This window comes from Melospiza georgiana, chromosome 2 (genome assembly GCF_028018845.1).
Source record: "Melospiza georgiana isolate bMelGeo1 chromosome 2, bMelGeo1.pri, whole genome shotgun sequence".
Taxonomy (NCBI): Eukaryota; Metazoa; Chordata; class Aves; order Passeriformes; family Passerellidae; genus Melospiza; species Melospiza georgiana.
Genome location: NC_080431.1, coordinates 19,930,544 through 19,945,376, shown reverse-complemented (window position 1 = coordinate 19,945,376; position 14,833 = coordinate 19,930,544). Strand labels below are relative to the sequence as shown.

Sequence of the window (14,833 nt, the reverse complement as noted above, 5' to 3'; positions counted from 1 at the left end):
TTTTTTCTACATATTGTGTCAATTGAGATTACTTCTCAGAGTTTTACTGTGTGTACCAGGCATATCTTTGCAGTCATGTCTCTTACTAAGAATTGAAGCAACAATTGTTTCAGATTAGATGGATGGAGAAAAACCAAAATGGGTTTTCCTAGACAGAGAATATTTTTCAGCATTTATGTAACCTCCGCTAAATAAATATTTTTAATTGAGTTAATCTTGGTATCCTTGTGAAACATATGATTATTATCATCCTAGTTCTATAGCAGGAGAAATTTGAGGATTAAAAGTTAGATTAATGCTCATACCCTCATGAACTTGCTGGACAATTCTAATTCAAATCTGTAAAACTTTATTTTATGATTTTATCCTGAAGTCCTTCTTCCTCCAAGACAAAAAATCTGCTGTACTCAAAGAAATAATCATTGCCACAGTATGGAAAATACAACATAAAACTGTACTAGGCCTGTAATTCATTAGAATAACCTCCTTTTCATTATAAACGGCATAATTTAATGCAATTCAGAAATCTGACCGTGTGCAAATGAAAATAAATTTGAAGGATCATTGTCTTTTGAAGTAGAAGCTATTACAGAGCTTTGTTCCCCTGATGTTTAGTATAATAACTGCTCTCAAACTAAATGTATTTGTATCTAGTTTATAAATCTGTATTTCTCAAAAAGCCCTTCTTCTTTGGTAGTTGTCTTTTCTTCATGCTGAGATACCATAAACAGATCACTTTCTACCCCCACATTGCTAGTGCAAACTAGTTTAGTTCTTTGCATAATTTCATGTTCAAAACCAATATTCAAATTATAATGTTGGTAGGCATGCTTGGAACTGGGTATTTAATTTGGGAAACTTTTTAGGCATTCACTGGATGTTAATAGAGAAAGAACACCTCAATGTAGTAGGAGTTATCTTGTTTCTGTCTTGTTTGCAGTATCTAACTCTCTTGATTATTTTTATCATCTTCAGAATCTGAACTGAAAACAAGAACATCAGCTCTACAGTGGCCTCTTAAATCCCTTTATCTAAATTAGAATCAGATTTTCAGAAATGGGTGCATTGAAATATACACAAGAGGTCTGCTACATAAAGAACAACCATTGCATGCTGAGTACTTTATGGATGACCTTGCTTCAGAAGAAATGTTCAAACCCTGCAGGGAAAACACTTACTCAAGACCTTACAACTCACCCAAGGCTTTACAGGACTTCTGTGTTTGCTGGCTTTAGGCCAATAGAAATTCACTACAAGCAGGATTCAAAGGTCAACCAAAAACTTATATCACTTGTCTTCCTTTTCACCTTCACAACTCTTCACCTCTCTCACAGCAAGCACCAGCTTGGAATCAAGGAATTTCTATGTGAATTAGAAAACAAAAACCAGGCATGTGTGTCACTTGTTAGTCAATTTCATAGTAAAGCATTTTTTCAGCACGAAATGTGGCTTCTTCAATATTAGAGAAGCTGCTAATTTAGCCAATTTTATTTTCAGTGGGGAAGAAAAAAGGACATTTCAGCTCAGGTCTCCATGCTTAAGCTTCTACACCTTGGATCTTGTCAAAAGTATCTTCTTTTGAAGAAGGACAGTATCTTTCACCCAGCAGATCAAGCTCTCTTACCAGAATGCATCCCTCATGTGGTTCAGCAGTGGCTCAGCGAGGGGTAGGTCATGCAGTGAAATGGAGCCCAGCCCAGTGATCTAATTTATAGGGGGACAGTCAGAATGAAGTTGAACTATAAATCCATCAAAACATCTACATGTAACTGGATATTTTAACAGTCTGCAGTTTTGTCTGGAATTCTTTGATAATTTGTTTTGGTTTTGTTCAATATGAGAAAGAAATTAGAGAAGAATTAAAAATTTTGTCAGAAGAGAAATTCTGATTTCTCAGCCCAAAGGGTTCTGTTATTGCATTACTCACACATAAAACCAAATGAGTGCTACAAAAACACAGTCACAAATCAACCCCCTCTAGGTAATTTCTAATTCTGCCTTGATTAAAATCAATACCTAATTGCCTGCAAGCCAAGATAAAAGTAAAACCCAGGGAAGACTCAGTCCTCATCCTTTATACCTACAGCTTACTGTACTGCACCTCTCATTTCTTGATAAAGTGTTAAGTGCCCACATCCAGCAGTAGAATGCTTATCTGGCATTTAAAAGGTTCTTCCAGCATTCCCATATCAAAGAACTTCCTGTATTTCATTCATAGAAACTGATGGAAATGTAATTTTGGGCAACAGAAGCAAAAGGGCAGGTAGTCAGTATATCAAGGGGAGGAGGAGGCTTGTAAGAACTTATGTTTTAGCCAAAGGTAGAATTAATTAGTGCCAAGAAAGAAGAATCAGTGGGTAAAATGTTCAAGAGCTGCTGAAGTTTCTAGGTGTGTGTGATTTAAAAGAATGCAAGAGTGACCAACACTCAAGCAAAAAGACCCTGAGAAATTCACAAGGGAAGATAGCCATTGGTATTTTACTACAAAAATAACCTCATGGAAAGAGCACTTTGGATTTCCTTGTGCAGGGTTCTGGGCTTCAGCCTTAATGAAACTCTGTAAGGAACATCTGGAAGATCTGCTTTCCCTAAATGTGTTACATAGCCAGAGACAGGCAGTTCATAACCTACTCCCCCCAAAAAGAAATCCACCCAATCACAAACACCCCCCCCCCAACACAATAAGATCACATTTTTACAAATATTTCATAATGTACTATATTCATAGCAAGATTGGGGCAGGAATATACCAGTATAAACCCATCACAGTCAGCCATAGTCTTCATTTTAATCCATTTGGGCTGATCTAGAGTCTATAGCTGAAGAATTGAAAATAAAAGAAAAAACTAGGTCAGCAGAGCAGCGTATTAACTGTAACTAAACAAACACATAGATTTTTCAAGTGTCAAAATACTTCTCATTGTTATGCTTTGAACTTTCAGCAAAATGAGAGTTATTTTAAAATTATCTGGGAATCACTCATCCCATATTATGGTGGTAATAGACCCTTCATTTCTCCTTACAAAGTAGAATGTTACTGTAGGGACTGGTAAATTTGCTGCTGCCTCTGTTAGCTGTTAGTCAGGATCCATCAATCACACTGCAAAACCCTAAACAGTCTAACTTATGTAACTTATGAAATGGGAATAGAAAACAGAGGGAGGATCCTTTTTTTTTTTTTTTTTTTTTTTTTTTTTTTTTTTTTGCTATTTACTGAAGTTCCTCATCTTTCTTTAGGAAACTCTTAAGTTTCTTTTAGGTAGGAGGAATTAACTTCACATGTTACTTGTATTGTATACTGTATGGGGTTTAGTAACTCTGTTTAAGGCCAGGGAAGAGCGTTTATGAGATAAATATGAGAACTGGTCTGGTTTTCCTGCAGTGATAAACCCATTGAAAGCAACCAGGTGCTGTCTTAAACCAGTGTGCATTGAAGACACAGGAGTATTGTTAATATTTGCTTTCATGTGCATAACCAATCCCTTTGAAGTTCAGCAGCCATGCTGATTACACTGAAGTATGGGCAAAGAAAGTTTCTCTCTGTTTCCTCTGACAAAATAACTATCCCTGCTTTATGATCCCTTTAGCTTTGATCTCTCACTTTGTTAGCTTTATATGAGAGCACATGTTTCATGGGGACTTACCTAAAAGGAGTATTTTAAGATAATTATGTGAATAGCATGTTATAACCATGAAAATGAGGCAATATTTCTCAGACATGCGATATGCCCTGTTGTTTCTGCCTTCCTTGCTTTTCTACCATGGAACAACTCTGTTAATATTATTTTGGTAACAGCTTACACATTTTCTTCTTATCTCTACTTGGGTTGTAGCTCATTAAAATGCCTAATGTCCTGACAGCTACATTCAGCCCCATACATTTGTAAAATCTAAATTAGGCCCATCAGATAGCTTATAATTTCATTTATATAGAAAAAAAGCAAGCACTGGAAATAACTGAAAAACAAGCCAACACTTTCAAAGAGGAATATTGCTACGGGAGAAAAGTAATGGTGCTTGATCCAGTTGGAAGCATCAGCTAAGACTCCTGAAAGAGCAGGCTCAGAAAGAGGTCCAGAACCAAACCTTCCCCACTTTTCTGGTCAACTTTCTTCTTCATGCTCAGGACACAGCACTTTGTATAAACCTCCTGGCTCATGTGCCTCATGGGCTGGGCCTGGGGGTAGACCTCTGGCACATCTAGCTTGCCCAAGACACATGTTGCATGTTTCTTGCCTTAATTTCCCAAAAAAATTTAATTTGGCAAATGAAAAACTTACATTTTGCTTGTCTTAGTCCAAAGTGTAGATATTTTAGACTGAGAATGCTGCCTAGTTAGCAGAACATCAGTCATGATGTCATGAAGTCATGAACTCTAACTTGAGGTGCATTCACGTTATGCTTCCTATAACTGCTATCACCAAACAAGAAGATAAAGAAAAAAATTTTTATCTTAAAAGATAAACCAAAGCCTTTTAGATTTATGCAAACCAAAACAATCCAGATTTGCCCAAACCTCTTCCATTACCAACATTCCCACGTCCTCCACCCTGAGGGCCTCACTTCCACAGGAGACAAACCTGCTGCACACAGTAGCAGCAGCGCAGGATGCAGCCAGTACAACCTCTCCATCAGTGCTCCAGGAATGAGGGTGGAAAACAGCTACTGTTTAGAAGGTAGGGCAGTAAAATATTTTAATCAGACAGCTCAGTTGCAGTCAGACAACTGACTGGGAGCAAGGTAATTAACAGCAGCTGACACAGCCTGGAGTCAGCACTGGCAGTAGTTTTCCCCTCTGGCTGCTTCCATAAAACCAAGGCACCTGTGATGCCTATTGCCTGCCTTCAGTAACCCTCAGGGTTCTGGAGTCCTCTCACAAGCTTATAAGGAATTATTGCTACAGTAATTATCCCCTGCCTGTCAGCATCTTGGAACCAAGTAGAAATTTGATTTGTATTTGTCTATGTGCAGAAACAGGTCACCAGAGGAAATTAGTTGTCTTATTTCAGTTATCATACAGATGACTATAAGCACAGGGAGGAGGTTGTTCAGAATGTAGCAGTGTAACCCTGTTAGTCTTTTCTCAGTTAAATTTGTAGGATTAATTTGTTTACAAAGAAGCTGAACTCCAGCAGAAGTCTGTTGTTAGCTTTGCTATAGTTCTTCATTTTAAGATCACATCCCAGCACACTAAACCTGACAGCAGCAATATAAGCACCAACAGATGAGTTGGGTTTCTTTAAAAAGTGCAGAAAAAACCGTAAGAAAAAAAAATGCCAAACCCAAGTGACTATTAGGAAAAAGCCACAGTCCTGCCTATCTGTTATGGTACATCTTCTAACTGTTTCTTTCTGTTTTCTTGGTGTCTTTCATAATTCTTTGTCTCTCCCCCTTCCTTTTACTGGATCTCTATTTAATAATCTCTAAGAATCCAGCAATCAGACCAGCAATGATTCCCCCTGTGATCTGTCACAACCTACTTGTGCTGCCAGTCTTCTGCTGGCTATTCTGCCACCAGTTAAAAAAAAAAAACAACACTATATTACTTCATTATAATACTTCTCAGATAGCTTAATATAATCAGTTAATATTTTTATCAAACTAAATACGCATTTACTTAGCTTTATTTTAGGAAAAGGCAATAACAGGGCTTATTTGCCTTGGTTATTAAGGCATAAAGACTTGGGGTCAGACTATACTTCCATAACAGTACTGCCATTTTCTTGAAGTGCATTCTTTGGAGTAACTTACTGTGTAAGAAAGTAGAATCTAAAAAAACAAGGAAGGATACCTATATGGAGTAGACATTGGTAAATTTTGGGGTACAGCAGATAAATCCATGCTATTCTGATGAAGCAATCAAATTTGTGACCCTAGGAAGACCAAGATACCAGGAAAGCTAGAACGTAAGTCCTGGAAAAAAACCCACAGGTGCTAGTGCTCTGTTCATACTGATTGATGCAGTCCCACAGTAAGATGGGGGATGTGCAGGTGCAGTTACCTGCAGAAGATGGTGGATGTGATTATAGTAAAAGACTGAGTCCTCCCTTGCTTGACTAGCTGTTCTTATCACAGTATCACAGAAGAGTTTGGGTTGGAAGGTCACTTTTAAAGCTCATCTAGTCCTACCCCCTTGCAATGATCAGAACCTTCTTCAACTCAGACAGGTTGTTCAAAGTTTCATCCAATCTGACCTTGACTATTTCCAGGGATGGGGCACCTACCACCTCTCTGGACAACCTGTTCCAGTGTTTCACCGTGCTTGTCATAAAAAATTTCTTTCTTATATCTAGTTAAAATCTACATTATTTTTGATTAAAACCATTACTCCTTGTCCTACTGCTACAGGCCCTACTAAAAAGCCTGTACCATAAGTTCACTTTAAATACTGAAAGGCCACAATAAGGTCTCCCCAGAGCCTTCTCCAGGCTGAACAACCCTAACTGTCTCAGCCTTTCCTCATAAAAGAGGTGCTCAAGACCTCTGAACTCTTTGTGGGCCTCCTCTGGATTTGCTCCAACAAGTCCATGTCCTTCTTATGCTGGAGGTCCCAGGTCTGGATGCAGCGCTCTAGCTGGGGTCTCACCAGAGCAGAGGAGAGGGGGAGAATCACTTCCACAAGTTTGTGCTGCAGTCAAGACAGCAAGCTGAATTAAAAACCCTGAGATATGTCTTCCAGCCAGATCACAACAGGCAAGCTAATAATGCAAATAAACAGACCAAAATGTCTGTATGAAGTTTCACCTGTCCATAGAACTGTGTCCCTAAGAACTACTGAAGTGAAACACAGCTGGCTTCTATGAGTAAAACAATAAAAGGTACTTCCAATAAAGGTATGTTGTTCAAAAAAGGGCAGTGCAACTTTGGGAATAAACCTGAAAATGAGTTGCCTCCAAGGCTCCCTGAGATACTATCAGAAAGGTAATCTGCTGAAGAATAGTGTGTAAGCAAGATGTCCTCTGTACCCCACACAATATAGTTAATGGATTTACACCTCCTGGTGAGGTACAGTTTGAATGCAGTGAGACAAAAATGTCCTCTCTGATGTCACAGACAGTGAAGGTGACTGAGCATTTAATAGACGGTGAACACAGTGATCATGTTTTCTTGCTAGTTTTTTAAATAAAAAAAGGAAAGTTGCTGGATTTAAAAGGTATCAATTAGTTGCTTCATGCATAGGTCCCAGCATTCAGTTTATGCTCTAGAGTGTCTCACTGATGTGAGTTTTCTGAGAGGTGTTACTGGCATATCATGGCAGCAACTAGCCCCTCAACACAGCCTGTCAGGAGCTGGTGCAATACACAGGATGAGCTGTGTGATTCCTGTCTGCCAGGAGAGTACATGATGGCAATCCAACTGTTATCATTCCACTAATGTGTAGCCAGCTGTCTCGTTGGCAAGGACTCAAGATGAGTCCCTGGGATGAAAACACTGATTAGCACCTCCACTGGCCCAACTCAGGCCCCTGTGTAGTTCAAGCACTACCAAAAAGCAGCATTATGCCCCACATTTAATGGATGTGAGCTGGCTTGTTGTGGTTGAATTATACAGTACTTATCACAGGCTGAAGGGCAAGTTACATTTTCCCTTTGGTAAGCTGTTTTTAATTTTAATTAATAATTTATTTAAAAGCCTGTTCTCCCTTAAAGACAACACTGGATTCCTTGAATGGGTAGCACAGCCATTTAGCTGAAGTGTATCAGCATTTCAAGTACATCACCAAGTCATCAGAGCACGACCTCCATACCTGACAATCCATGACCTCCTTGCTTGACAATCACCAGAAATTTACTGCTCAGAAATTGACTGAGCAGTATGGTGAATACATTGTCCCAGGGAATCCTAGCACATCTGCTCGGGTGCACATGTTCACTTTAGAATAAAACTGGCTTTACAATATTTGCCTCTTTTATGTAGTTTACTGCGAAACCTCCTTGTCAGATTAGCTGTCCATTTCCGTTTGAGATCTCATTGAAATTGTGGGCAGAACTGACAGGCACCTTCCCTGTTTTGTTCCACCTGTATTTCAGTGTCATTCATTTAAGGCAATATGAAAAGACCAGCACTCCTAAACAAATGAAAACAAATGTTTTATTTACAGGAAAAAATCTGTACACTGTGTATACATAAAAATATACAAAATCATAATAGAAAATATAAAAAGTGTTAAAATGTATACAAACACTGCTTAAAAATGTGACTCCTGTAAAATCTTAAGGTTTGTTATTAGAGTACACATTCATTTAAAAAAATCATCATACAAAATAATTCTCAAAGCTATTAAAAAAGTACACAGTCTATATTTGAATAGTTCAATGACTACATATTTTAAAGAGTGATGAGATGGTATGAGAAAAAGTAAGGCTTTTACACACAACTCTTATTTCAAGAACAAAATTCTGAATCTGATTGCTAAGCCAGAAAGAAGACATCTGCACTGTCAAAATTCATCAAGTGATTCATGTACCCCTGACATGGGCTACTTTAATTTCAAACATTTTTAAATCAGGTATCCTCCTTGTGTGTGAGAGGACAGATGCTGGGAAAGATTCAAATAATTTTAACAGCAGGCTTCTGAATTGCCTACTTCAAAGCAGGATTTCATTTAAATATGCATCAACTTTAGAAAGCATGAAGGGAAAAATAGTAACCATTTATTGTTGCAGCCAATGCATTTAATACTCCTTTCATAGTACATCTGTGTCACCGTCCAAATGGCATTTTCCATCCTTAAAAACTTCTGAAGAAAAAAGAAATAAAAAACCCCACTAGGGATTGCTCCACATGTGTTTTGAACTCCTGTTCAATTCAATCAGTCTCTTAAATGACTGTGCTCAGTCTGTGCAACCAGTGAGTGTAGACACTTGTCTTCATTTAAAAAAAACAGCTCTTTTGGTTTTTCTGACTTTGGCAAGAGATCTACAGCAACAAGTTCAGAATTCGGATGTCTTCACCAAAGAAAATGTCTTTACCAAAGACAAGAAATGCTTAAATTAAATTTGTACAGAATATATTAGTGTTTATATCACCCTTCTCTCTCTCCAAAGGTACATCATGGTAATTTCACTGAATTTACCAGAGTTTCTACAGCATAAAATTGCACAACAAGGTAAAAAAAAGATGTAGCAGTTTAATCCAAGGACGGACTGAGCTATGAGTTTATGCTGAGGTAACCTTTAAAACTGTAGAGGAATTGAACAAAATAATGATTCTTTTCTAGTAAAAAGATTTTGGCTCCAAATGAGGCAAAATATTTCATAATTTTTTTCTAATTTAACAAAAGAATACCTTGATTTAACCATTCAAAACTGAATGCATAAAATAATAGAGCACCGCAAGTAAGAAAAGTTACAGAATTCACAGTGGGGAAAGAGGAGCATAATTAAATTCAGCATAAACTCAGTGCATTTCCTTAAACGGCTGCTGTGTTTCTGGTTTGTTCCAGTTAACTTTAACTGTTGTCCACAGCACCAGGGCACAGAAATGAGGCTCAATAGTGTTTGAAGGCAACTTGTTCCTACTTGTCAGTAAAATTCCATAAATTTAAAGCCTACAAGTGCAAAGGGAGCTCAGGGGCCCAATAGCAGAGGCAATTGCTTGGCTGATGATGCACCTTGAGATGCACCAGGTTTGTGCAAACCTCTCTTGTCTAGGTGCTGTCCCACTCTGTTAGTGTGGGACAGCCACATGGGAGAGCTATGAAGCCAAGCCTGTATCTTTTCCCCAAAAAGTCCCATGGTCTTGGTGAGAAAATACACTTCCTTTCACATTGCTGCATTTACCATGCATCTAAACCCAGCACTCTCACCCTTTATTTTTAGAAGAGCTGTGGTTCAGTGTTGTTACACGTTGACTGTTTTAAATTTACTGAATGTGGTTCTTTGCAAACATTTCTCAGCTCTCACAAGGGAGGGGGAAATGCCCATGATTTCAAAAACACTCTGAGGGCTCTTATGAAAGCCAGAATGCCAATGCCACAGAGAGTAAGAAGAGGTGAGAGAAGCAGCTCTGCAGGTCCTCTATGTTTCCCCTTAATTTCTGCCCCTTCACCCCTTGCAGCAAGTGGAGGGGAGCCCTCAATTAGCAGATCAAACACACTCACACTTGTGCCAGAATCCGAAGGAGGACAAGACAAGGTAGGAGAGAAAATGCTCTTTAAACAACCACATTGTGTTTGAGCAGGCAGACCAGTAAAACATCACAGTGGATACCAGTGTTAGAAAGCCATTCCAGGCTCATTTTTTAAAGGTTGGCATCAAAGGTTGGTCTTCCTCCTCTGTGAGCAAACGTTTGCAGCACAGCTCTGCAGCATCTTCTGAGGTGATGGTGCTACGACAACTGCATTTGCACTTATGGAAGGAGGGCTGACTGCCATATAAAGAAGGATATGGCAAAGAAAAAGTTTTGGCTGCAAGGGCTTGAGTGTGCAGTCCAGTAAATTAAAAAACATACAGTTCCTTATATAACAGACCTGATTCTGCATTGGTATATAAATGACGTATGGAGTAGGTATGCTTAGCACTTGTTACATGAAATGTTATAATTTGCCTTGTTCTGTGTAAGCAACAGCTATGTTGATTATTCTGAAAAATTATTGAGAGAATAAATAATACTACATAATCTTGCTGTGGGTGGTTGAGCAATCCAATTAGCATTTTTCTTTTTGTGAAAATCGAAATTAAAAGTTAGTGGTTGCAGGCCAGTCAAAGGGATTTTTTTTTCTTTTTGGAACTCTAGAAGTTCCTGCTTATTGAAAAGTAGCATCTTCACTAGTCTTAGAAAGCTAAAATTTCTTCCTTTAGAGTTATGTCATAGCTAACCCTGGGTACAGCAGAGAGAGACATATTTAATTGCACTGTGTTCAGACTGCTTATGATTTGCAAACGGGGTATGAAATATATGGAAAAATAGATTAGTTCGGTGTAGGCTATCTACCCTCCATGCATTTAAATAAGAATGTTATTAACTTCAAGAATGAAAGTTGCCACCACACATAACATTAAAAAGAAATTGGTGTGTAACACATCTAAAGTCCAAGCCCAGTATGAGTAAAACTTACTAATTTTGATATGTACCAAAATGCCTTATGGACATAACTTTCCATACAACACAGAAGTACAGTTATTAGATCATCTACATGATTTCTGTCAACAAGAAGAATCTTAAGATCATCATAAAGCCCAAAAAGAAGGCTAAGTCCTATGTAAGATATTTATTCCTCATTTCGAGGAAGGAAAATAATCCTTCCAAAAGATCCTTCCAATACTGCTTCCCAAAGAGCTGAGCAAGAGAAAAAAGATTTTATGATTATCCTTACATTACAATTGAAGGTGAAATAGTCATTAAAATTATTTACTTTTCTTTGCCTTTCTGGCAAAAGGCTTTTTGCTTAAATCAAAACACAAAAAACACTTTCTACTACAACCAGTCAGCTATTCTTTTCAATGTCCCTTTCAGCTGTCTGCTTTTTTTACTGGATGGACGTGAGTAGGATATACCTGTGCTTTTGTGTACACATATTCCTGCTGAACTTACTCTAAAAGAAAACGTACAGTCAGGTGGGAAAAAACCAAACCAAACCAAAAAAGAGAGAAAACCACTCTAGAGCATTAACTTTTAGAATTGCCTTAAAGAATATTGTCCTTGTGTGTTATGGATGAAAATATCAAAGCATCTCCATATGCAATCTGTTGTCAGGTTTTTTTGCAGGCATTACAGCTTTTCTGGGTTGTAGTCTTTCAAGCATTAAGTAAAAAATGCTGATATCATCATCTTTTGTCAGAAAACTTTGCCTTTCTGAACAGCAAGAACTTGTGAACAAGTGACTTTGATTCAGATACCAATGAAACACCTAAAAATAATGTCTACATTCCTGAATGCTATCTTTGTTGACAAGTGGTGAGCCCCTCTATGCTTGCTTATCAGTGTAATCAGTGAATGCTGCACAGCCTCCCTTGGCTTTCTTTGGATCTTTTGTATCTGTACAGACCGGGGGAAGGCACCATTTCCATCTCACACCTTCCTGATAGTCCTTTCAGGGAGAGTTTTTCTTCCTAATTGGGTTACAAATATGTTCTTTTTTCTCCAAAGAAATGGTTTCTCTCTTCCCTCTTCAGTCGGTGTGAGCATGGGAGACTGGCATCCAAAACCACATCCGGTAGTTTAGCTGGTTTAGCTGTGCGCAGCCATCTCTGACTGCACACACTTCAGGGCTACCCTAAACCCCTGTTCAGCTGGAGGCCTGGAACTGAGCCTGTGTAGGAACAGGCACTAAAGTCTGCTCTAGTGAAGGACTGCACTAGTGAATAGCTTGGAGTAGCAATTGCTTCATTCTGGGACAGTGTGAAAATCCCATGGAGTCACAGGAAATGCTGCATTGTTCAACTGGCCGCTCTGTACATACATGAACAACGGAGGCTGTTTCACAATGCCAGGTTTGACAATTAAATAAATTCATTTAAAAAAACTTATAGTCTAGCATATGTGGCATGAGACCACCGACAAATTCTGACAGTCACACCAACAATGATACATTATATTTCTGCCTAAATATGTCCTTTGCACCTTCATGAACTAAGCTTTTGCTTTTATTCTGTAACTATTTGCAAAGCAGTAATAAATACTCAGGCTCAGAAAAGAAGAATTTCTCACGCCTGCTACTTAATTACAATTTATAGACTCAAGACTAGATTGGTCTAAGATATATTTTTTCAAGTATTCTCTTCTTGTTTATAGTACGGCAGTAGTACCTTATTGCACATTGTTTCTGAAATAATTACTTCCAGAAGTGTGGGAAATTATTTCGTTTGGGGCACTTGACAGCTTTGAACCCTGGCAAAATGACTTTCCCCTTCCGATACAGATCATCCTGCAAACCTTTGTTCATCCTCTGCACCAGGAGCTTCTCGTAGAGCAGGGGATGGTAGGCCCCTAAGGTGCAAGCTGCATCGTAGTAGAGTTCATGGTAGTGGCACAGGTCGGTCTGTCGCACCGAAGGGATGTACTCGTACACATGCACTTCATTGCACATGGACATCATGATGAGGATACCTGCCACAAGAAGTGAAAACAAAAGTGAACACCAGCTTCCACTTCTCTTGCAGAAATTTCCCTGCAGTCAACCAATCTATTTTTCCTTTCTTTCTTTTCTTTGCTGCCACACACCTTAAGCATTCTGTATAATCATTAAGTGAAGCAATTGTTCCTTTTATTTGAGCAGCTTTCACTTGTCCCTGATACATAAAGATTGTGGTCCCTGTAGAGTCAACAGAGTAGGATAACAGTCATAAAGAGAGAAAAGCCTGTAAAGAACTTGCATGTTATTACAGAGACCTGAGTGGGTCGCTGAGGGTGAGAGAGAGACGGTGAATCTTGTTTCTTGATCAGAAGGCTGGATTTATTGATATATAATATATAACACATTATGACTATACTAATAGGATTAAAGAGAGAAGTTCGCAGAGCTGCTCAAGCTAGGCTAAGAATAGAAAGAAAGAAAGAATCTATAACAAAGTTGTGTCTAAGGACTCTGTCCCTAGCTTGTTCTTTGTAATTGGCCCTTAATTATAAACATGAGAACATGAACTAATCACTAATCAAAATAGGTGCGTCTTATCGCATTCCACAGCAGCTGATAACAATTGTTTACATTATCTTCTGAGGCCTCTGCCCTCCAGACGACACAGAAATCTGAAAAAAAGGATTTCTGTGAAGAAATGTCTGCGACACATGTCACCACCAGCCTCCTGAGTGAGAAGACTGCTCTTTCCCACTTCCCCCCATTTACTCTATGGACTGCCCACAAAACGTTCCTCACAAGAATCCTTGAAACATCTCCACCTTACTGCAATGTTGGTCTTTCTTAGTCTGAAATTGAACCAATTCCACTTTCCCCATCCACTTGCTTCTCTCTAAGCAGCAACACATGCAGAAGGGCATATAAAGAAACATCAGCCACGAAGTGGTGGCACAGAAGCCCACAGCTTCAGACAAGTCTCATGGAGAGGCACCAGAGATGAATTCCTACTTAAAGCAGTGCTGCCATAAGAAAAAGCCCCTCATCGCTTCCTTGTTCCAGCAAGGAGAAATCCACAAAATGCCAACCCATTTTTTTCTGCCACATGCCAATGGCACACTATCATCAGCACCATCAATTGCAGTCTTTATAGCCTTGAAACAAGAGAAATATTGCTGTTGTAGCTGCACATTTTCAGATGGACTAGTACCAGATAATGACCAACAACATTGCCTAAACTATAATACTTTCACATCAATCACAGCTCCTGGAAGATTTTTCTGTTTCATAAAGCCATGCAAAAGGAAAATGACATGAAGTAAGTTTTGGACGCCATTCTTTTTTTTTTTAAGATTTCACTTAGAAAATAAATTTGTGTAGAAAATGTATTGAGGCACTTGTATCATTACTGGTATCTCTATCTGTGGAATAGGATTGTCAGCTCTCAGGGGAGGTAGGGGTGTAACTCTGCTCACTTGGCACTTGCAGATGAGAATTAATGTAACTGTTGTTTGGGGCTTTTGTCTACACAACAGCTTTGGCATCATCAAAGGTGTTTTGGGTAGATCTCAGAAGTGAAATGAATGAACATAAAAAATTACTTTTGTTTCTTAATTAAGCAAAGCCATTTTCTCAAGTTCATTTTGCAGTTTGGGAATGCAGGGATTTCAATGCTTCCTAATGAAAAGAACCCTATGTTCTCCCTGCTGTGTATCATTAGATTATCAAAATGACTTTTCCCTGCCTGATGTGTGAAGTAACTGAAAACCAATTATTTCTATGATTAAAATATTTTAACATAAATTAAAGGTTCTGAAA

General features: G+C 38.6%; 2 protein-coding genes across 6 annotated transcripts in view; one reads left to right on the top strand and one right to left on the bottom strand.

Moving 5' to 3' along the window:
• LOC131080761 (pinopsin-like) overlaps nucleotides 1-14,833 on the top strand; it is a 70,300-nt gene that overhangs the window by 54,975 nt on the left and 492 nt on the right. The gene's annotated exons all lie outside the window — the stretch shown is intronic.
• The window catches only part of ST6GAL2 (ST6 beta-galactoside alpha-2,6-sialyltransferase 2), a 174,412-nt gene continuing 167,705 nt past the window's right edge, over nucleotides 8,127-14,833 (bottom strand). For all 5 annotated transcript variants that reach the window (XM_058019329.1, XM_058019327.1, XM_058019328.1 and 2 more), the window contains one exon: nucleotides 8,127-13,050. In XM_058019329.1, the coding sequence (XP_057875312.1) occupies nucleotides 12,776-13,050 (275 nt within the window). In that variant the 3' untranslated portion in view covers nucleotides 8,127-12,775. The remainder of the gene's footprint in view (nucleotides 13,051-14,833) is intronic.